At 36.3% G+C, this 25576-nt stretch overlaps 1 protein-coding gene across 2 annotated transcripts; it reads left to right on the top strand.

The window, feature by feature from the left end:
* Positions 1–810: 810 nt before the first annotated feature.
* LOC122315281 (putative receptor-like protein kinase At4g00960) lies at positions 811–4887 on the top strand. 2 transcript variants are annotated; one of them, XM_043131109.1, is made up of 8 exons: positions 811–1628; positions 2596–2727; positions 3001–3122; positions 3246–3459; positions 3572–3803; positions 4035–4185; positions 4279–4531; positions 4630–4887. In XM_043131109.1, exons 1-8 carry the CDS (start codon positions 845–847, stop codon positions 4638–4640), a joined length of 1899 nt encoding a protein of 632 aa, XP_042987043.1. In that variant the 5' UTR covers positions 811–844; the 3' UTR covers positions 4641–4887. The 2 variants fall into 2 exon arrangements, with proteins under 2 accessions (XP_042987043.1, XP_042987042.1); XM_043131108.1 differs by lacking the exon at positions 4630–4887 and having other exon boundaries at positions 4279–4618.
* The last annotated feature ends 20689 nt before the right edge of the window (positions 4888–25576 follow it).

Raw genomic sequence — 25576 nt, 5'->3', positions numbered from 1 at the left:
GGCATAGGGAGAGACAGATGGTTGTGAGAGATGTTGAGGGTGTCGGCGCAGGTCAGGAAGGGGGCAGAGACCGGAAGAAAAATAACTTTGTATTTTGTTTTTATAACTCTTCTTATTTTATACTGTATCATTATAATTTTTTAAAATGTTTATACAAAATAAAATAAATAATTTAATTTTTTTCTATTTTTAAAATAATAATAATAATATTAAAAAATATATTCTAATATCATTTTATTCAATTTTTAAAAGTTAAATAAAATATTATTAAAATAATATTTCTTAATTATTTTAAAATTTTAAAAAATTGAATTATTTATAATATTTAGTATAAGAATTTAGAAAAGTAATTTAATATTTAATATTAATCATGTAGGGTCCTGATGAACCTTAACACCAGTGAAGTCAACATATACACATCAACATGTCCATATTTTCTATAGGCATATATGATCATAACATCAACTAATTGTCCACATTCATGAATGGTACGTTTACCCCCAGGATTCCTCATGGAAGATGTACTTCTGATCTTTGGCATTTGGCCATTATCATATATAATTTGATTTCTTATTAAGATGGTCGATCTGCTCAAGTCATAAAAATGAGGTGTTGGTCAAAAGTCATATTAATAATCATATTTCTAAGAACATAAACTAATATAACTCGCAATATCCCTTGCTCAGCCAGTATTCACACGGCAAATTGCTGCTAATTTTCCTTGTCTTGAATTAGTTAGATGATCTTTCCAATCTTCAGTCTTCACTTCTTGTTTTATATTCAACAAATTGAGTTTTGGGCGCTTGGAACTTCAACTTGAAGACTAGAGAGAGAAACAGCGAAGATGTGCTGTTCAAGACTACTTTTCTTCTCCTGCCTAATTCTGATCTTGCATCTGTTTGCTGTAACGTTAGCGCAAGATCCCTATGTCTGCTCCGATAAGGGTAACTACACCAGTAACAGTACATACAGAGTAAATCTCAACACCGTCCTGGCGTCCATGTCTTCCAATACCAAAATCAGCTACGGGTTTTATAATTCATCCGTCGGAGAAAATTCCGACCAAGTAAACGCGATTGCACTTTGTAGAGGAGACATTGGGACAGACGAATGCCGAAGTTGTGTAAATGCGTCGAGTCACGATCTATTGCAGTATTGTCCAAACCAGAAGGAGGCGATCATATGGTACACGACATGTATGGTGCGATACTCCAACAGATATATATTTGGTGTTTTGGAAGCCAACCCTTTATATTCCTTCTACAACACACGAAACGCCTCAGATGTAGATGGGTTCACACAGGTTCTACGGCCTTTGTTAGAGAGGCTAAATAACCTAGCCGCAGCAGGAAGTTCTACTCGCAAATTTGCTGTGGGAAGTGAGACTGCCCAAGACTACCAAACGATACATGCACTTCTTATGTGCACCCCTGATTTGGATGAACTCGATTGCAAGAGCTGCCTGGAGCAGACTACGGCAGAGGTATTTTCATGCTGTTATGGAAAGCAGGGAGGGAGATATATATCACCCAGCTGTGATTTAAGGTATGAGATTTATAATTTCTACGACCCCATAGCTGAGGCACCACCGCCGTCGCTACTGCCGCCATCATCCCCTCCAACAGAAGGTATGGTCTAATACTACGTTCATGCTTGACAGAAGTACATGATATCTTCTTTTCTTTTTGTGATGTTTTTCCAAAGACTGCGCCTAACAAGTTTAGTACTCCTATCATAACGTTCCCATACACAGAAGAACTTGAGGCTTGCAAATGCAGGATTTGATCCGGGTTTTTTCATACAGCATCAAAAAGAAACTTCAGAAAACAAAGGATGGGTAACTCGTTGAATTATTAGGAACTTTGGATCATACTATAAAGAGATGTTCATTCCACGGGATTAGTTGATCATTTTAGAAAACAGAAATTACTTTAGAAAACAGAAATTACTTCATTTTTGTTGTTACGGCTCACTTGTTCTAGCTAGTAGCTGGAAAGGGTGCGAGACCACCTTTGCAACCTACTAAACGCAGTAGAAAATATTGCAAATACATTATAGTTGAGTCTCCTGCATATTCCCTTCCAAAAAAAGGAAGAGAAATAATTTTTTATGTAAACTCCAAATTCACTAAACTTTTTCAAATGGAGTACAAACACTCCAAGACTGAAAATATCGTTTATCTTCCTTAGTATCAAATATCGAATATATTTTATAGTCTAATCATTCTTTCCTAAGTTCTCTTAATCATGACTCTTATGCTTGGCGTGTTATGTTAATTCTTAATTATGGGGATCTTAATTTAATCTCAAGTGGAAACTCAAGTTGAATAGATTGCACCTGTGCCATTTGGCGTAAACCACAACGAACTGCTTGATGAAAAGTTATAACCAGTAGATCAAATAAAATAAGATAAGTGGACTATCAAAGATTTTGTAATGTTACACAACTAACTATACATATATATTTAATTTTGTATTTAGTTAATTTGGTTTTATCCCATATTTTATGTGATTAATATACACTAGAAGTTTAGATATGCTAATTTCCAGAATCTCGAATGTTTTATTGAAAGCAAACTTCTGGTACTGTTTGCAGGAAAGGAAGGTAACTCATCTCGAACTACAATCGCTATAGTTGTGTCAGCTGTTGGTTCTCTAGTACTGATTATAATCGGAATCTTCATCTTCTATTCAAGGGTGATCAGGAAAACAGAAGAGAAAGTTAAAAGTAAGTTCAATAATCCCAACCACGCCATTCACTATTCCTTCTAGAATATGAGCCCAGATGTAACTTAGGTCTTGCTTGGGACTTTACAAATTAAATGTATATTTTCTTGAAATCAAGTTAACTAGCTGAAAAATTGAGTGTTTTGGGCGACTTTTAATAAAATTGATCCATCCAGATCACTTAATACTATATGCACATTATATTAATTGAATGACACTTCTCTAAGCAATGACGAATAACATTTCAATGTATTATCGTGTTCCTTACGTGAAGCAATGCATGACATGAGTACTGTGGAATCATTGCGGTTCGACTTTGGCACAATTACAATGGCTACAGATAACTTTTCTGATGAAAATAAACTTGGGGGAGGTGGATTTGGTGCTGTTTACAAGGTGATGACATTACTGACATGAAAAGCATCTAAGAATTCTCTGCCATTGGATATTAAATCCAATTCTTTGTGTTACCGAGTATTGTATATATATTCCAAATCATGAAATATTTTCATTTTTCAGGGTATGTTACAAAATGAACAAGAAATAGCAGTAAAAAGGCTATCCATGGATTCTGGACAAGGCCGAGATACAGAGTTTGGGAATGAAGTTCTCTTAGTAGCAAGGCTTCAACATCGAAATTTGGTAAGGCTCTTAGGATTCTGTTCGGAAGGAAACGAAAGGCTTCTAATCTATGAGTTTGTTCCTAATGCAAGCCTGGATCGATTCATATTTGGTATGGTTACACCTATGCCCTTCAGTTGTAGGTTCTACTCAACCTTTTTTTTTATTTAGTTTGTGTTCGACATTTATTTGTTTAACAAAATCAATTGTTTCATAACATGAAGATCCAATGAAGCGTATCCAATTGGATTGGGAAATGCGTTACAAAATTATAGAGGGCATTGCTCGAGGGCTCGTTTATCTTCACGAGGATTCTCAACTGCGTATTATTCATCGCGATCTCAAAGCCAGCAATATTTTGTTAGATGAGCGTATGAATCCGAAAATTTCTGATTTTGGCACAGCAAGATTGTTAGATCAAACTCAAGGCAATACAAGGAGAATCATTGGAACCTAGTAAGTACATAGATTTAGGCTAGAGATAATAACCATAACATCGCATCATCTTTACATACAAACAGTACACATAATTACGTTGTTTCTTAGAAAGATTTAACATGGATTTCATCGAAGATTTGTCTTACGATCTCTCATTAACATGATGAAATTTAGTTAGTTCTACTATATAAGTATTATAATGCATGTTATCATTCAAACAATACTAATACTATTGTTGTACAAATGTAGTGGATATATGCCTCCAGAGTATGCTATGCAGGGCAACTTTTCCACAAAGTCTGATATTTTTAGTTTTGGTGTGTTACTTTTGGAGATAGTGAGTGGGCAAAGCAACAGTTCTTTCCCCAATGAACAAATTGGAGAATGCCTTACAAGCTATGTATGTGCAATTGTCCTTGTAAACCTTTCTTTCCATCTCAATTTGTGACTACTAAACATGCATATGATATTTGCAAATTAAATATCTTTGTAGGCATGGAAAATGTGGAGGGAGGGGACACCTTTAAATCTTGTAGATCTCACAATGAGGGTTAATTCAACTGTTCACTTAATAAGATGCATCCATATTGGGTTACTCTGTGTTCAAGAAAATATTGCTGATAGACCTACTGCAGCTTCAGTCGTTCTCATGCTTAGTAGCCAGTCTATTACTCTAGCAGTACCCGGAAGACCTCCATTTCTTATGTACAGTGGCAATGGACTAGACAAGTCTTCCGAATGTTCAGGTAAATCTAGAAAGAGGCATGTCCAAGCATCAATAAATAATGTTTCAATTACTGAACTAGATCCTTCTTAACGTTCACAATGTTGCATGTCGACACAGATAAGTCGTGAGTCGACAGCAGCAAGCTGATGGAACCCAGGCAATAGCTAGTGTATTTGAAAGAAGTCTCGTCTTGGAATGTTTTATTGTTATTTGGTATCTTTATCTGAGGCTTTGGCTTTTGTTTGCATTAGGAGTTTGGATGGAATCCAATAACAATATGATTATGTTTACTGTTGTGATCAGACTTGTTGAGACTTCTATTGTGACGCCCCCAAATCCCCACACACGGAGTTAATGTCCTTATGATCATTGATTTAAAACATCTGGGTTATTGAAAGCTTAGCTTTTGAAATCATTAGAATAAAGTAGTGCAAAGTTGAAAACCTTGAATGTGGAAAGGGTTTCCCGGACCAATATAGAGGATGGCTTGCCCACTTGATCGAAAGCTCCCTTGCACTCAACATGTAACGTTTTTTGCCTATTGATTTGTCTATTGACAAGATCTACATCATTTAGAAGAAAAACAGTAACATTTTTTTTCACTTTTTGGATATTTGCTTCGATTTCCTTCTTCATGTAGTGCCCTATGTAAAGGCCAGATGTGCATCCACAAGTGGTGGAAAAAAATATTAACTTTTAAAATAGAGGTGAAGAGGGAGAGTGTTGTTCTTGAAATCAGATGGAGATCAATGGTTTCAAAGGTTTCTCTCACCAAGAAGACCCACGTCTCACGACCTTGCAAAACTTTTTTTTTTGTTTTTTTTTGTGCAACTATTCATCATCGCACAACCACCCAACGGTTACTTCCTCTCGTCACTCACTCCCAGTTTTTATTTTTCCTTCTCACCTAACGTGTACGCCTCTCTATTTTTTGTGAGTTTTGCCGCCCAAGCCATACGCCAACCTAACACCTCTCTCTTCCACCTCCAGCTCCCACCTCAGTCATGTGCGTCCTGCCAACCAACCGCCTCCCAACTCGTCCTTGCACAGCCACACATTGTTGCTTGACGAAGACACCCATGAAGAACGTCAACATGTGACCCTACAACCATTAGCTGCATGAGAACCACCAATTTTTCAATATATTCTTTAAAATCAGCTGGTCATTGTTCACACTACTACAATAATCCAAAATAAGAATTAAGAAAATTAATTAGAATCCTTGATCAGTTGAGATAATTTCCCTTACATATTAACAAATGAAACATTTCCTTCGTTAGAATCTCTTATTTTATATATTATATTATATATATATGACTGCTAAATATATTATTTATATATAGTGCATAAAAAATAAAAACTAATTTTACCCTACTAATACCTCCCCTTGATAGATCCAAGCCACAATGAGTTTTCTTCCATAGCCTAGGTGATGGAGGTCCAAACCGCCCCACCAAAGCGCAAGCCACTGACCCGAATGAACACGTAATTGGCCAACAGCTGGGTGGGCAAGCGGCTCAAGTTGGCCTAGTGCAACTCCACCTTCACCACCGAGCTTCGAGCCGGCACCACCACTTTCCCCACAATGGCCTACATCCTCACAGACTCCGACGGAATGTGCTCGATCTCCGACTGCATCGAACTCTGCTTCGATCCCTCCATCTCTATCAGCAACTGCTCCAAAGAAAACAAAACAGAGCATGGTCATCTTGCATTGCTCTATTTTTATACAACAAAATAGCATATTCTTGGCTTTTATCGGGTTACAAAACAACGAATGAATCGAGTTGATCAGGTATAGCTCATCAACCCTAGTGACATATTCTTCCAACCCACATGGCAAGCCTCTGTCTCTTCCACTCTCATTCTCACACTCTCTCCCTCTCATCATTTCTCTCTCTCTCTCTCTCTGTGAGTACCGTGCATAATTAATCGACAGCTTCTTCTTTCACAGAATGCGGATAGACGTCCATAATTGAATGAAAATCTCAATGTGAATTAAATTTAACTGCGTTAACAATTTTCATTAAAAACCACAACTCCCGTTTGAAAACTTCTGTTAAAACAACAAATTCCATTTCATAGGCACTTTTTATATATAGATATATTTATATTTTTTTTTATAGGAAAACATCACTTTTATTCATCAATAGAATGATTACATACATTTTTCAGTCCAAATAACTGGGAATATGAAATCTAGGATTGAATCCCACCAAACTAAAACATCATTTACATGCATAGAATGTCAAGCAAGTCTATGAGCTGCATTCCCCAACCTCCCTATGTATTGATAGAATAAGACTAAAAACACTGCATCAAGCCAATAGTCTCCTTCAAAAGATTTCCCAACAAAGATAGGGAACACTTACCCGATTGGATTGCTTGCACCATTAAGAAATAATCACTTTCTAAAATGAGGTTAGTGATCCATATATGCATATAGATTTGTAGTCCTATGAATACTACAAGTAATTCAATCTCAATTGGATCATTTACCTCATGTTCTTTCCTAATAGTTGGCATAACTACATCTCCCTTATCATCTGTGAGGGCTGCCCCCATCCCTGCATTGTTTTAAACTTCAAAAATGGCACCATCAACATTGAGCTTCAGGACCCCCATTTAAGGAGGAGACCAATAGTAGGGTAGTTGACTTAGCTATTTCGGTTGGTTCCTAACCTCCTTCAACTCCTTTTGTATATATAAGTCACGCACAATAATCTATTCAGGCTGTAAATCCTTCCCTTCTTGTAGCTTATGATTCGTTTTATACCACATTCCCCAAGCAATAAGAAGAAACTTCTCCATATCTGTTTCGCCACCTTTATCTCTTATCCAGCTTGCAAGATCAGAGAAACTTTCAGCTCTACTTCATGAATCTAGACTTGGGAAATGTTGATTCCAGCAAGCAGTAATGTAAGGACAGTAGAAAATGGCATGAACCAGACTTTCCTCATCAGTTCCACAAAAAAAACACTTCTCATCCTCTACCACATTTCACCTTTTCCGATTTTGCAAAGTTTGTAATCCATTTCTACAAGCTCTCCAAACAAAGACTTTAACTTTAGTAGGGACTCTTAACTTCCAGATTTCCTTCCAAATTCATCTCTAACTAGCTACTCTTGAACTTTCCCCCTCTTGATTACATTTCTGCAAATCACATAATAACTTGTAGGCACCTTTTACACTGTATTCCCAATCTTTTTCCTTCTCCCAAATTAGTCTATCTTCATGATTACCAGGTGAAATCAGGATCCTTAAGACTTTTGTTGCATCTCTAGGTTGGAGAACAACTTGAACTTTTTCAGGATCCCACCAATTTGTATTACAGTCAATGAGACTGTCAGCTATAATAATACTAGTTTGATTTGCTTCCTCAACTAAGGAGTGATTCATAGGGTTCTTCCCAAGAATCTTTCAAGAGCTTGATATTTTTTCCATTCCCCACCCTCCATCGACCTTCTTTCAATAATAGCCTAGATTCCCATATGCCTCGCCAAACATATGAAGGGGAATTGTCAAATTTAGCATTAAAAAAAATCTGTATTGGGAAAAGACTTTGCCTTAAACATCTTATGCAACAAAAAGGATTCTGCAGTCATAATTCTCCAACCCTGCTTAGCCAATAAAGACTTATTAAAAGTCTTAAGATCTTTGAAGCCCATTCCACCAATTTTTTTTTTTTTTTTTTTTGGATCACACATAGATTTCTAGTTGACCCAATATATCTTGTTCTCCCTTTCTTTCTGCCCCTACCAAAATTTAGTTGTCATACTTTCCAGTTCATTACATAGAGTTCCAGGAAGTTTGAAGTAGCTCATAGTGTATGCAGGAAAAGACATAGCTACAACCTTTATTAGTATCTCCCTACCCCCTTGAGAAAACACCCTCTCCTTCCACCCTTGAAGTTTCTGCCACACCTTATGTTTCAAATTAGAGAAGGCTTTTTGTTTAGCTCGACCAATCATAGAAGGTAAGCCAAGGTACTTGTCATACTGTTGAAAGCCACCAACCCCCCACAAGGACATGAGCTCACCTTGAAGGCCATGATCTACATTTCTGCTAAAAACCATAGAGGTTTTGTTAACTTGTTGGCTCGAGGCTTCCTCAAGATCCCCAGTAGCTTTTGTAATTGCACATTGTCTTCGTTATCAGCTCTGCAAAAGAGAACATTATCATTTGCAAACAACATATGATTAATACTTAGGGCTTCTCTATAGACTTTGATGCATTTGAGAATTCTGGCTTCTTCTCAGTGATGCAGCAGGGAGATCAAACCATTTGTGCACAAAAGGAACAAGTAGGGTGACAAAGAGTCACCCTTCCTCAATCCTTTTGAGGCTATAATTGGATCATAGGGCTCTCCATTAATCAAAGTAGAAAAAGAACATGTTTTATACACAGCATAATCAAATCCACCTATTTGGTATGAAAACATAGTTTTAGCATGATATTTTCTAAGAAACTCTACTCAACTCTATCATAAACTTTATTTATATCTAATTTAAAAGACAAATACCCAGCTTTCCCCTTCCTTTTTTGACTTAGAAATTGAACAATTTCATAAGCAATCAAAATATTGTCAATAATCAAGCGCTTAGGTACAAAAGCACTTTGTGAACTAGAAATCACATGAGGGAGAACAACCTTAAGTCTATTAGCTAACACTTTTGAGATCAATTTAGTGCTCACATTAGAAATTTTAATGGGTCTATAGTCAACAACTAACTCAGGCTTCTTCTTTGGCTCTAGAGAAATAAAAGTGTGATTAAGGCTAGCAGGGAAATTACCAGAATTTAAAGTAAGTAGCACTGTAGCAATGACATACTTACCCACTAAGTACCAATATTTGTGATAGAATATTGTTGCCATGCCATCAGGAATAGAGCCTTTGTTGGGCTCATCTAATGTAAAGCATAAATCAACTCTTCCTCAGTAAAACTTTGTGTGAGTTCATCATTCATTTGAGCAAAGATTTTACTATTTAGCCCATCAAGAAACTCCATGTTTCCTCTTCCTCTTGAAGAAGTAAAGAGATCATTAAAATGACCTGGGATTGCTGCATTCCTTCCTTCCTCAGTCTGCCATCGCCCTTCACTATCCATTACTCCATGTATAGTGTTCTTTTTTCTTCTCTGAGAAGCTTTATTGTGAAAAAACTTTGAATTTTGGTCACCTTCTTTGAGCCACAGAGCTTTAGATCTTTATCTCCACATGAACTCTTCTCTTTCTAACCAACTTTGTACCTCGGCTCTAGCTTCATTGTGCTCTTGTATTCTTATATATCTTGGGTCCATTTGTTGTAGTTGTTGAAGTTTAGTTCTAGCAAGTTTGAGCTTTCTATGTACCATCCAAAACTTCTTCTTGTTCCATACCTGCAACTCCTCACTACATTTTGAAATTTTCCTCATCACAGACTCCATTGCACTACTACTAACATCACTATTCCATGCCTTAGCAAAAACTTGTTCACAATCATCAGCCTCAACCCACATAGCCTCAAACCTGAAAGGTTTTGGACCCCTTTTGTGATATCCTTCAACATCAACATGTAACATAATAGGAATATGATCAGAATGAGCCACAGTCCCATGTACAACCTGCACTGAGTTAAACAGGTCCTTCCACTCAATATTAGTTAAGAATTTTTCTAACCTCTCACTGATACTATGATTACTCCCTCTTCGATTGCACCAAGTATAGACAAACCCTGAATAGCCTAAGTCCATTAGTTCACAATCATCAAGAAATGATCTAAAAGCTATCATCTGTTGTTCATCTACTATCCACGGTGGCCAAACCAGGCAGTATCATATTATGAAACTTTCCATTTTTCAATCTCGAAACCCTAAGTGTACACACAGGAAAGAACACATAAAAGACCACGGGTGAGAAGTCTCCTTGTTGTCGTGAAGTTTAGTATTCCATTGTGTTTCCATAAATGGACATCTTACTTGAGTACTTCCCTCTATAAAATTACATGCCCTATTTAATTGCATCTTGGATGTTGACCATTAGCCAGCAGCCTTGATACCACGAATCATCACCTAGACTTTCATAAGATACAGGGCACCACAATTATTCAATAAAGTCAAACTCTCGCATTTCATATATTTGTCTTATGAATCAATATTTCAAATAACTCTTTTTATTATTCAAATACATTTTAGAAGATATAGTTACAATATATGAACGCTACTGTATTTAATTTTGGTCCACACTACCCATGAGCAATACTTAATGTTAGAAGGTTAACAAATTGTGTCATTTTCTCTCTCTAAATTCTAAAATGTATTTAGACTAAAAAGTCGCATGAAATCTCTATCCAATACTTATTACCCTTCAACCCAATTGTTTCTAAATAAACCAAAACTTATAATGTAACGACCCGTGCTAATATTTCTATAGGTCAAAAGTCTAGGGGTGAGTTCGGTCCGGTCTGAGTAGGTTTTGCGGACTGGATCGAACCTATTCGGTCCAGGGTTTTCCCACCCTAGACCGGACCGAACTCCACCAAGACCGGTCTGGTCTGGTCCTATTCGGTCCGATCGGTCCACAATTGACTCTCTATTCTTCTTCTTTTCTTTTCTTTTTTTTTTTTTTTTTTTTATCCAATGACATTTTGTTTAATACTTATGTAATTATATTGTAATATATTTAATATATATCATATAGTATACTATTATATATATTAGTAATACACTAATACTATTAGTCTATTAGTAATAATACTATAACTAATAACTATATGTAATAATAGTAATAGTGATAACTATATATGTAACTATATGTGATACTAATAACTAATACTATTAGTCTATTAGTACTAATAACTATACTAGTACTAATACTATAACTAATAATTATATGTAATGATAGTAATACTATATGTAATACCATATTAAATAATAGTAATAATAGTAATACTCTTATTACTAATACTCTATGTAGTTATAGTGATTTAATACTAATATATTATATATTAAGCTAACTATACTAATACTATTATAAATTTACAAATATATGATATATTATACTTTATACTATAACTTTTATAATATGTTAATACATTAATATATATACTAGTACTATATATATTTTTTTGATCGGTTATACTAGTACTATATATTATAGTTAATAGTTATACATTAAGGAATATAGTAATACATTGATATTAAATATATATAGTTATAGACTTATAATGATTTAGTTATTATGAATTTATGATTAGTATAACTATATAATTGTATTAGTATTAGACTATTAGTAATTCAATTTGGCTATATTATATTAGTAATATTAGTTATGTTGAATGAGTTAGTTAGTATAAATATATTCTACATTATTAGTATTAATATAAATATTAGTATTAATTATAACTATATAGCCTATATTAGAATTGAAAGTCTTAGACTGTATAATAGACTAATATTAGTAGTACAACTATATAAGTATTGTATAGCTATATATTAGTTTTAATTATAGTGATTAGTATAACTATAAAATAGTAGACTGTTAGTAGAATTATATATTAGTATTTTTTTTTTTTTTGAAAGGAACAAGTAGGAACCAACAGGCCCTACATATTTCATTAACAATCAATCAATCATTACAATATTTTTCCTTCAACACAGAATTTTTAATCTGTGGAGGACCCTCCTCAATCCATATAGTTTCATCACTACAATCAAGAGCCAATTTGGCCAATGTGTGAGCTACATTGTTAGCTTCCCTATGAGTAAACTTTACAGACCATTTCCCATCATTACTAAGCATTTTCCTGGTATCTTCAATGATAACACTATAATCTGGACTCACTTCACATCCACTATTAGTAGCATTAACCACAACTAGAGAATCACCTTCAAAAACTGCACTTGAACAGCCTAGCTGTAAGCAAAAGAACATAGCCCTTCTCAAAGCATATGCCTCAGCACAAGCAGGTTTCAACAAATTATTCATTCTTAAGCACATACAAGCAAGAATTTCCCCTTCTGAATCTCTAACTATAACCCCAATTCCCACCCTTTTATTAGTAGCATCAATGGCAGCATCCCAATTAAATTTACAGACCAATGCATCAGGCTTCTTCCATCTAGCCATAATTCTGTTAGACTGAGTAGGCATAGAACCAGAATTGGCTTCTCTGAAATCTGCAAAATTCTGTTGAGCAGCACTAATTAAAGCTTTCGGATCTTCAAACTTCTTTTCAAAAATAACAGCATTTCTTCTCAACCATATTCTCCTCAAAGTGCAGGCCACCAAACCAACCTTCTCCTCCTCCAAACAATAGTTCAGCTGCTTCCAAAGCTCCATGAAATCCACCACTGAGCTTGCCCATTTATGAACAGGACTGTTATTTTCTGCCCACACATCTGATGCCGATGGACAACCCCACAAAGCATGTATAGTTGACTCCTCTTCCCTCTCACATACTGGGCATAAGCTATTTTCAATTATTTTCTTCTTGGCCAAGTTCATTCTGGTGGGAAGTAAATCATGACAAGCCTTCCATATAAACTGTTTTACCACTCCCTGCACTTTCAGCTTCCAAATTGATTTCCAACCAAACTCATTTTCTAGCACATTTGAACTTTCCCCCTTCTCAGCTATCAGTCTCGAATGCTCAAGATGATAGGCACTCCTCACAGAAAAAAGACCATTCTGTGAGTAGCCCCATTTCATTCTATCCTCAGACCCCAACCTGCTAAGAGGAATACTACAGATGGCTTCAGCATCTTTTTCACTGAAAATTTCAGAAATCCACTCTGTCTTCCAATGACCTGTACTCTCATCAATAAGTTGGTTAACACAAGCATCTTCAGCTAGAATTTTGACAGAAGAAGACACCATATGAGAAGAGGATGATGGAATCCATTTATCCTTCCAAACCTTAATATTATTACCCCTCCCAACTTGCCAAACCAGACCAGTTTTAATCAAACCCAAAGAAGACCAAAGACTCCTCCATATCATGGAAGGACTATGACCCAATCTAGCTTCCAGCAAGTTCCCCCTCTTGAAATATTTCTCCTTCATAACCCTTGCAACCAAAGAAGAAGGATTATTCAACATCCTCCAAACTTGTTTGGCCAACATAGCTTTGTTAAAGCTTTCAAACTCCCTAAAACCCAATCCTCCTCTTTTCTTTGATTCCCCCATCTTTGACCAACTCCTCCAATGGATTCTTTTATCATTTTGCATATGCCCCCACCAGAATCTGGCCATAATTGCAGCAATTTCTTTACACAGTCTCCTTGGAAGCATAAAAACACTCATTGCATATGTTGGGATAGCTTGGGCAACAGCTTTCAATAAAATTTCCTTCCCTGCCTGTGAAAGAAATGTATTCTTCCAATTATTCACCTTGTGCCATACTCTTTCCTTTAAACTCTTAAAGGTATTATACCTTGATCTACCTACAATAGAGGGAAGACCAAGGTATTTTTCAAAATTGCCACATGTAGCAACTCCTGCAACTTGCTGAATCTGTCTTCTCACTGTCATTGGTGTGTTGGAGCTAAAAAATATTGTAGTTTTCTGTCTGTTTAGACTCTGTCCTGAGGCCCTCTCATACGTGCTAAGAAGATCTTGAATTTTAAACCACTCAGACAGCTTAGCCCTCCCAAATATGACAGAATCATCAGCAAAGAGTAAATGATTTACTCTTATACCTCCTCTGGTAACTGCAACACCACATATATCACCCCTCCTTTCAGCCATATCAACAAGAGAACTTAGGCCTTCAGCACAAAGGATAAACAAATATGGGGAAATGGGGTCTCCTTGGCGTATTCCCCTAGAAGGCTTAATAGTACAACCTGGCTGCCCATTAATCAGAACAGAATATGTTACAGAAGTAACACACACCATCACCAATTTAATCCACCTTTCACCAAAGCCAAGCTTTCTCATAATGGCCTCCAAAAAACCCCACTCAATTCTGTCATATGCCTTTGAAATATCCAGCTTCAATGCCATGCTACCAACCCTTCCTTTTTGCCTTGTCTTCATAGTATGCAAAGCCTCATATGCCACCATTACATTATCAGTAATTAATCTCCCAGGGAGGAAGGCACTCTGATTTTTTGAAATAATCTCTGGCAGCACTTTCTTTAACCTATTAGCTAGGACTTTTGACACTAATTTATACAAGACATTACATAGGCTTATAGGCCGAAAGTCACTAGCTACAACAGGTTTTTCAACTTTGGGAATTAAAGCAATATGAGTAAAATTAATAGACCCATCCAACCCAGCTTTTCCATTCAAAAAAGATAAAACAGCAAGGCATACCTCATCTCCAATAGTACTCCAGTAATTCTGAAAGAAGCATGCTCCAAAGCCATCTGGCCCAGGAGATTTCAAAGGGCCCATATCTTTAAGTGCTGCCACAACCTCTAGCTTGGTAAATTCCTTCTGCAACTCTTCATTCATGGAACCAGAAACTTTGCTCTCTACTCCCCACAAACCAGCAGCTATATCATCTGTTGAGGGATTGGAGGAACAAAACAAATTGCTATAGTACTGGAAGAACACCTCTTCAATTCCCTTCTGATCTTTCACACATCTTCTTTGATCATCCATAATCTCACTGATGCAGTTCCTCTTCCTTCTCTGATTAGCACACTCATGAAAAAACTTAGTATTTTTATCACCGAGCTTATACCATGATCTCTTAGCCCTCTGTTTCCATTTTAAATCCTCCTTTTCAAGAAGTAGACCCAAATCCTTCTGCAATTTCCTCACTACAGAGACATTGTGAGGACTCTCGTTTTCTTGCTCCATTTTCAGTTTCTCAGACAGCCTCAGTATCTCCTTCTCCCCATCACTAGCTCTTTGAGAATTCCATCTAAGAAGGTCTCCACTACATACTTTCAACTTTCTTTGAACCTTAATCAGTAAGTTCTTAGTTTCCAAGGTTCTATCCCAAGCATGTTCCACAACCCTTCCACCTTCCTCCTCTAAAATCCATTTTGCCTCAAACCTGAACAGTCTCCTTCTTTTCCTTATAAAAGGACTATTTTCAACCAAAGTGAGTAGAATGGGCTTATGATCAGATTGCCTAGCAGTCAATGTCTCCACCACCCTTTCTTTAAAGACCTCCAACCATATAGGATTAGCAACAGCCCTATCAAGCCTCTCTTTGGTAAAAGTATCATCTGAATGTTGATTTGTCCAGGTATATTTCATAGTCTTCCATCCCAAGTCATAAAGGTTACAGTTTTCTAGACACTGTCTGAACCCCTCCATCTGTCCCTCAGGCCTTTCCCTCCCCCCCACCTTTTCAGATTGTGTAATAATCTCATTAAAATCACCAATTACACACCACCCTTGCTCCCTTGAAGGTTTCAGACTAGATAATAATCCCCACACTGCATTTCTTTTAGAGACTTCTGGATGGCCATAAAAGCCAGTCAACAACCACTTCCTTATACCATCATCATTCATCACCCAAACACTAATGTGGTGTTGAGTAAAATTCAGCACCTCAAGATTAACCTCTTGATTCCACAGAAGGGCCAAACCTCCACTATTTCCTCTAGCATCCACTACAAAACAGCCAGCACATCCCAACTTTCTTTTTATAGCATCAAACTTCTTTGTTAATAGTTTTGTTTCCATGAGAAACACTATTTTGGGCTTCTTATCCTTTACCAAAAGGTAGAGGTCTTGAATTGTCTGAGGGTTCCCAAGCCCCCGGCAATTCCAACTTAGAATTTTCATGATGATTGGCGGGGCTGCACAACAGCCACCGCCATATCCTTAGGAGTCATTTCCTCACAGCTATCATCTATCCTTCCTCTTTTCACAGGGTTTTCAATTGCAGCTTCAACCTCATCAACAAGTTGCAAATTACGCTTACCATTTCCAGGCATAACAGTTACATTAGAACAGTCTGAATTCCTTGCCCTTCGTTTCCACTTTCCTCTGCTAGCCACTCCCTCACCCTCATTCTTTTTAGACTCATTTTGTTTTAATACTGACAACTGATTACTGACCTTCAACTCTGCTTGTTTCCTCTTTAATTCTTCTGCACTTATCATACTCCTTCTTGTACAAATGTGTTTAGAGTCATTCATAGATTCATTAGCAGTGATTTCAGGCATTTCCTCAAACACCTTGCTAACTGGTCTAGAATCACTTTTTCCAGGGATCAAAGATGGCATCACAGGGCTACTAACATTAACTTCTTTCACACCACTCCCATTTAGGCCATCCTTCTCTTCACTATTATTCGAATCCATAGATCCTTCAGCTTGTACAGGATCAAATTGAGAGTATAAACCCTCCTCCTTCCCTGAATTATCATCATAGATCTTCCCCTTCCTCTCATCAACCTCTTCTCTTCCATCATTTGGAATACCACTCCTCTTCCCCATAGAATAATTGGCTCGAAGCCAAGTACCATATTGTTTCCCTGATGCATTTCCATTTGAGCTAGAGCAACCTTTCCCCCCATGAACAATCATACCACAATCAAAACAAATTCTAGGTAATTTCTCATATTTTAGAGAAATCAAGTATTTCTTCCCTAGCACATTCACAGATCTGCCACGAGCAATGGCCTTCTTCAAATTCAACTCAACCTTAACTCTTAGAACACCTCCCCATTCAGATCCACCCTCCCTTACATCAACCTCCTGAACCATCCCTATCGACTCCCCTATTTTCTTCCCAATCTCACTTTTCATACAAACAAAAGGCAAATTATGCATTTGAATCCAGAAACTCTCACTATCAAAATTCATCTTCATCGGATGGATAAAAGCATCAAAAGGCTTAAGAACTAGCAAACAATTGCCAAACAACCAAGGCCTCCCTTCTAACACTCGGTTTTTATCCTTTTTACACACAAATGTAATTACAAACAGATTTGTACTAACCTCCTGGAAAGTGAAAGAACTATCAACTCTCCAGATCTTCACCATAGTAGCACGTACAATGTCCTTCCCCACCCGTCGATCAGACCATAGCTTGCACACTAAGCACAGCTCTCCTTTCTTTGCAACTTCACTTAGATCAACAGAGCCGATCTCAATTACCGAATTCTCCTCTTCAGTAAGACTAAACTGATCCCACTGCATTTCCAAATCCTCCATTCTTCCCACCTTAATCTATAGAGTTTGATCAAGGGGAAGTAACTACCTCAGCCACTCAAGAGCGCCAAGACTCACACACTCCACCTATTTCCTCTCAGCGAGAGAGTGTTTAGAGGAGACTTTACATCCTCTTAATTATATATTAGTATTAGTTATACTGTTATGGTGATTTAGTATATTATAATTTATATATTATATTTATACTATAACTCTTATAATATATTAATATATACTAGTACTATATATTATAGTTATATATTAAAGAACATAATAATACATTCATACTAAATATATATAGTTATATTTCTAGTGATTTAGTTATTAATTTATTATGATTAGTATAAATATATAAATTATAATAGAATTAGACCATTAATATAGCTATATATTAGTAATATTAGTTATAGTGAATCAGTATTTTAGTATAACTATATAAGTATTAACTATAATGATTTATATATATTAATTAAATATAAGTATAGTGATAATTAAATTATATTAATTATAGTGATAAATATACTATATAGCTATACATAGTATTAATTATAGTGATTAGTATAACTATATAAATTATATAATAGTATATTAGTATTAATAGTAGACTATTAGTATAGCTCACTATAGCTATTGTTGAAGTATTAGTTATAGTGATTTAGTATAACTATATTAGTATAAGTATAACTATAGTCTATATTAGACTATTAATATTTTTTTATACCATATATAATTATATAATTAATTATATACAACTATGATATAAATAATAAATATAAATAATAATTTTTTTTTAATTTCCATTCGGTCCGGTCTAGTTCGAGAGTTGGACCGAACCCCTTCGGTCCCTTGAAAATTAGACCGGACCGAATTGGGTCCGGTCTAGTTTGGTCAAAAAATGACCGGTCTAGTCGGTTTATCAGGTCCGGACCATCCGATTCTCAACCCTAGTCAAAACACTCGATCTAATGTTATTGGGCTATCAATTGCATAAAAATCCATTTAATAATTACAGATCAAGTGGGCCCCATTTATTTGGTATTTAGCCCAATAAATTGTTTAAAAGTCCAAAAATATAAAAATTTATTCAGTCCTAGGCCTATGAAAATACGGGCAAGCCTCTTATACGGATAACTTAAAGTGACCCATTTGTTAGACCCAAAACCAGTGAATGGCCTAAACTAGCTTTTAAATACCATCAAACCGTGTATATGTATGCCCCTCCACGCAATACGCGGTATCATCATCTACCTAGAACTAGGGTTGTCGAACCGAAGCCTCAAGCCATGACCCAAGCTCCTCCACATCTCTTCCCTCAGCCACAACACACGCCCGAGAACCACCACCCATACCAACGGCCTCTCTCTCTCCCCCATTGGCCAACTAATTCACATGGAAGCTACCACTGGCATTCGAACCTATCCACATCTAAGTTGCACCTCCACCCAACCAACAACCAGCAGCCTTCCCACAACCGTGCCACAAACCACCCCCCACCCCCCCAGCCCCTATTGGACGTCCATCGGCCCTTCTACACAATAGTCCCTCTCCCCATCGCAAAACGAGTTGATGCACCGTAACCCAACCAAGTGCAAGCTGCCATGAACGGTCCTAAACCTCCCTTGCTCCTCCACGTCTCAGCCACCAAGGTTGCACCGCACGATAACCCTTGTGTCGCAAAACTAGACCTACTTCTACACCAAACAAGCCTTTATTTTGGCCCCACAAAAACAGAGCATCAAAACCAACCATTACAATTTACACCTCCTCTGCTGACGACGAAAGTTGCCACCCACTGCCCCATTTGGTCGCTATTGCAGCATGAGCCTAAATCGCCCGAGCACCACCGTACATTGCCCTCAAGCTCTCTCGGTAATCTCTCTCTGCCTCCCAACGTTAAGCTCCTCCCTATCTCTAAGTTTCACTCATTTTTCTCTCTCTAACATTACTCTCTCTCTCTCTCTCTCTCTCTCTCTCTCTCTCTCTCTCTCTCTCTCTCTCTCTCTCTCTCTCTCTCTCTCTCTCTCATTCATTATTCTCACCACATATCTCTGTCTCATGTATGTTACAAGTTGGTCTTGAACAGAAGTTGCAAGAAACTATATGATTATATAGGGTGCAGAATTTGATGTTTAAGTTTGGGTCTGGCAACATGATTTAAGTGGGTTAACGGTCACTAGTTAAAATATATCGTTTAAAAGTTTAATCAACTTGAGTATGAGTAACAGGCTGATTGGATAATGAAAATATTTTATCTCATTTCATCTCATTATTACAATTTTCTCAAATTTTTATATAAAATATAATAAATAATTCAACCTTTTCAATTCTTAAAACAATAATAATATTAAAAAATAATACTTTAACAATATTTTATTCAACTTTCATCTGAACTCACTATTTAAACCGCACCTTAAGCTTGATGATTTTCTAGGTGTTATTACTCGAGTAACTATGCATGAACCACTTTTGGTTGATGTTAATTATGTTTAAATATTATTTAAGTTATAGTATCAATCTATGGAGTTTATGTGATTTTAGGGTTATAAAGATTTTGGCTTAATTTTTATGCAAGCGTTTAGTTAGAAATTAATGCAAGTTATTTGCCTATTTATAGGTAATCAGTCATGCCCCATAAATATTGGATTACCGTTATGAGGTAAGTAGCATGATCATATAATCTTTACATGTATGTATGGTAAACGGCAAGTCATTTAATAAAAACATTATGCATGTACGCCCTTCATTGGAAGCCCTTTTTTGTGTACCCATCATGACAAATTTATAAATGATTTTGTGCACAAGTTTAATGCTAGCTGCAAATGACATATGCATCAAGAATTTTTACAAAAACTCATAATTTTATGTGAATATTATACATTAAAATAGCTATGAAAAGCCATGATTTTATGTGAATAGTTCTACATCAAAAGATTTACAAAAGATTGTGATTTTATGTGAGGAAGTATGTAATATGTAATATGTAACATGTAAGGAAATATGATATGATAAGGCAAGATTTTACTTGAAATGTATTGTACGATAAGACAAGATATGACAAGGAAGTATGCATGTATAATTATGATAAAGTATGTTTGTTACGTAACAACTTGTGTTATGATATGAAGATATTACCATATGTAATGGGCATATTGCATTGCTGGTAGGATTGTAAATGAACCAATCTGTTTGATAGCCCACTCAATACTTGCTCAGTTAAGCTCGAACCAACTCGACTTGTGAAAGATAAAAAAAAAAAAAAAAAAAAAAAAAAAAAAAAAAAAAAAACCCTCATCTGTAGCAGCAAATACTCACTTGATTAGTAAATGACACATACTTGTTTAAACTCAACTCGACTCGGCTAAGACTCATCAAGGCTAACTCATTTATGCTCGAATCAATTCGTTAGTTCGACTCTTTTAAATCTCATTCATACATTGAAAAATGTGTATATATACATACATATATGTATTGGTTAATAATATAAGCATAACACCTTTTACAATTAAATGTATGGTATGTAACTCGTAAAGAGCAACGTTTGGAGTCTTCTCTCTCTCGTTTTCTCTCTACAAAAAAGGAGGTGAAGTGCATGAGTACGTGTACGGGCAAGAGGTCTCAGAGGGTGGTTGTTATAACAGAAAGTTGCAAAAGGTGGGAAGAATATTATGCTGAGGGAATCAAAGAGAATTTTCATGCAGGTTAGCAGCCATGGAAGGTGGTGGGTATGGAGTAGAAGTATGGAGAAGATGAAGGAATTGGAGGAAAAATGGAGGAAGCTTCGATTGTCAAAAGTAAAGGAAACGATATTTTTTTCGATGAAGAAGAGGATGAAGAACTGAAATACAAGGAAGATAAAAGTATAGTGGGGAAAATGTGCTCAACGAGAGTCATTAGCAAAGAGGTACTGGGTTCAACCATGTATAAAACCTGGAGGATTAGCAAGGCAACGAAGTTTCTAGAAGTATGTTCAAACACTTTTGTTTTTACCTTCAAAACTCATGTAGATAAGCAGAGGGTCTGGGCTGGGAGATTGTGGTTCTTTAATAGTCAATTACTAGCTATGAAGAGATTTGATGGATTCACCCCTCCTCAGTGGATGGAGTTTGATTCTAAGAGCTTCTAGGTAAGGATGTATAACTTACCATTAGCATGCATGAATAAACCCCGAGGTGAGCAAATCGGAGGGACAGTGGGTCATGTTGAGATGGTGGATACTTTGGAAGATGGGAGTGGATGGGGAAATTTTCTGAAAGTTCAAATAAAGTTGAAGATTATGCTGCCTTTACTCAGGGGAAGAACAATTAAGGTAGAATGGAAGAGTATATGGATACCTTTTAGTTATGAAAAACTGCCTATCTGTTTTACTTGCGGTTGTATAATGCATGGTGAGACAAGGTGTAATATGCAGGGAAGGTATAACGAAGGGGAAGAACAATATGGAGTTTGGTTGAGAGCTAGCCAAGGTCTGAGGATGATGAATTACAAAAAGAATTCATATGAGGCTAGGAGGCACAGTCATAAAAAATGATTGAGGGAGGGGGAGAGAAAATTGAGAGGGCTCTCGAAATAATTGTAGGGGGGAGTTAAAGAGAGTCGAGGGGAATGAGAGGAGAATATAATGCAAGAAAAAAAAAGGAAAAGAAACATAAGGTAGGGAAGAGGAGAGGGTTATTACAATGCAGGGTTACAGAGGCAAAAGGAGGAGGGTGAGAAAACTAGTGAAAAGGGGTATATAAAGATAGAAAGCCAAGCTTCTTTGGCTATTTTTTAGGGTGGAGCTGGTGGAAGAAAGGAAGAAACTAAGTAGGCAATGAAGATGGATGAGGTCTTAGGAACAAAAAGGTGCAGTATGATAGAAACTAATAAAAGTAAGAAAGGGGCATGGAAGAGAAGGGCTAGAGCAAAGGGGGTGAGAGTGGAAAAAGAGGTTAAGGCAGTGAGTAGGAACAAAAAAGTAATGAAATTATGGAGGGGGAACAAAAAATAGGAAAAGGAAAAAAAGCAAGAAGTGAGGAAGGGGAGGAGGATTTAAGGTGGAGATAGAGAGCTAAGGCTAATTGGTATAAACTTGGGGATAAAAATACAAAATATTTGCTTGCTTGTGCAAACCAAGGAAGGAAGAGAAATACAATAAGGCAGGCTATGAATGAGCAAAACAAAGTGTTTAGTGGAAGTGGAAAGATAGAAAGAACCTTTAGTCATTCTTTCAAGAAGCTATTTAGTTCAACTGATCCATCCAAGGCAATTTTTGAAGACTATTTAAGAAGCATGCAACCAAGAGTGACAAGGAAAATGAATGAGATGATGCTAAAGAATTTTCAAGAATAGAGATTGGGGAGGCTATGAAACAAATGTCCCATTTGAATTCACTTAGACCAGATGGTTTTGGCGCTTGTTTCTACCAAAGCCATTGGAATCAAGTAGCTGATGAGGTTTGTAAAGCTACTTTGTCTGTGCTTAATGGTAACTTTTGTATTTCCTCTCTAAAGTATACTTTTTTAGTTTTGATACCCAAGATAAAAGAGCCTAAATTGGTGAGTGATTACTGGCCAATTAGTTTGTGCAATATTTTGTACAAATTAATTTCTAAAACGATTGCCAACATATTTAAACAAGTGTTGCTTGAGATAATAGCCCCTACACAGAGTGTTTTTTTACCAGGAAGACTTATTTCAAATAACATTATGGTACCTTATGAAATGATTCATTCCATGAAAACTAAAAAGAAAGGTAAGATAGGGAGTATGGTAGTAAAACTAGATATGTCAAAAGCATATGATTGAGTATAATGGGTGTTTTTGGAGGCTATCATGAAGAAACTTGAATTTTGTAAGAGGTGGATTAACCTTATAATAAAGTGTGTAACCTCAGTAACCTATTCAGTTCTTGTCAATGGGAAGCCAGGTGAAAGAACCAGTCCAACAAGGGGTTTAAGACAGGGTGACCCTTTGTCACCCTATCTTTTTATCTTATGCGCTGAGGGGCTCAGCTATCTAATAGATCAGTCAAAAAGGATGGGGATCATAAGAGGGGGTACAAGTGACACAAGGTGGAATTTCTATAAATCACATTCTTTTGCAGATGACTGCATCTTGTTTGGTAGAGCCACTCTTAAAGAATTGAATAAAATGCAAGAGATTTTAAAGATATATGAGAAGGCATCGGGGCAATTTCTTAATAAAGATAAAACTTCCATCTTTTTTAGTACTAATACCTCTATGGTGGTTAAGAATAGAATCTTAGAAGCTGGTGATACAATAGCTTGAGGCAGCTATGAGAGATACCTATGTCTTCCTACTGTTGTAGGAAGATCAAAGTTTAACACATTTAGAGTGCTGAACGAAAAAATATGGCACAAGATTGCTAGCTAGAAAAATAATTTTTGGCCTAGGTAGGTAAAGAAGTAATGATCAAAGTAGTACTGCAGGCCATACCCACATACACAGTGAGTGTATCAAGCTGCCTATCCAACTATGCAATGACATCAATAATATATTTTTGAAGTTTTGGTGGGGGAAGCATCAGAAGGAATGGAGAATTCAATGGAGAAAGTGGGAAAAGATGGCTATACAAAAAGGGAATGGTGGTTTGGGATTTAGGGACTTGGGTTGCTTTAATTTAGCTTTACCAGCTAAGCAAGGTTGGAGGCTTATTTAGTTCCCTAATTCTCTAGCACTAGTAGGTTTTAGAGAAAATATTTTAAGCATTCAAATTTTCTGGATGTTAAGCTGGGTACTAGACCTTCTATGATATGGAGAAGCATATGGAGTGCAAGAGACTTAATTAAGGAGGGGATGAGGTGGAGGGTGGGAGATGGGAAGAAGATACATTGCTTAACACCCCAACTTCCTTCTCAATTCAGTCACCAATCTCAGTTATTAGAGCTAATTCAAAAGTAAAAGGGTTAATGGGAGAGAATAGAAGGGAGTGGAATGAGAAAAGAGTAAATACTATTTTTATTATTATTTTTTTTTTAGAAGATAGTGAAGGATCCTTTATGTCCAATTTGCCATAGAGTGGAAGAATCAATTATGCATGTGCTTTGGGAGTGTCCTCAAGCTAATGATGTTAGGGTCAATGGTTTGAGTGGGGTACAAAAATGGAAAGGGATGGAGGGGACTTTCTGATGCTATGGGAAAAGCTCATGGAAGGCCTTGATAAAGAAAAATTAGAAGAAGTGGCTTTCTAGTTCAAAAAAGTATGGTTGAGAAGGAAGATTTTTGTTTTTGAGCATAGGCTTACATGTCCAAGAAGGTTGTTATTATCAGTTGCAAAGACTCTCGAGAAGTTTAAATAGGCAAACAGAAGACAGAGGACAAAAACTCAGTAGGATGCAAGAATAGTTAACAAGGCAGCTTGGGTTAGACCTATAACAGATTATGTAAAGATGAATTGGGATGCCTCTTTAGATATTAGGATGAGGAAAATGGAGATATGAGTGATTATGAGAGATGAGAATGGAGAAGCTTTGCTCGCAGTATGTGACAACAAGTTGAATGTACAGACAACAGAGGTAGCAGGATGTCAAGCTTTATAGAAGACAATGCTAGTGTGTAGTACTGATCTTAATGTGCGGCTCAAATTGGTTTTTACAATTTGACTACAGAAAAAAGAATATTTCGGCACATATATTGGCAAAGGCTACCTTAAGTTTAGTTGAGGAAAAAGTTTGTTTTAGAAGAGGTTCCAGATTGTATTGTATATAGTCTGGAAAATGATAGAAGATTGTATACAATGAGTCTATATATGAAATATTGAGGTTTCATTAAAAAAAAAGTCGGTGTATAAATGCACTAATTATTTTGAGATCACGTCAGTTATAAAAATATATATGAATGCTAACTGAATAAAGTCAGTTATTTTGAGATGTTAGATTTTGACAAACTTCTACTTTAGTAAATTGTTTGTCGTGTTAATAAAAGAAGTTATAAATATAAATTATTTTTTCAATTATATACCAA

Source organism: Carya illinoinensis, chromosome 7 (assembly GCF_018687715.1).
Source record: "Carya illinoinensis cultivar Pawnee chromosome 7, C.illinoinensisPawnee_v1, whole genome shotgun sequence".
Taxonomy (NCBI): Eukaryota; Viridiplantae; Streptophyta; class Magnoliopsida; order Fagales; family Juglandaceae; genus Carya; species Carya illinoinensis.
Note: the sequence above shows the minus strand (reverse complement) of the source record. Positions and strands in the feature narration are given on the sequence as shown.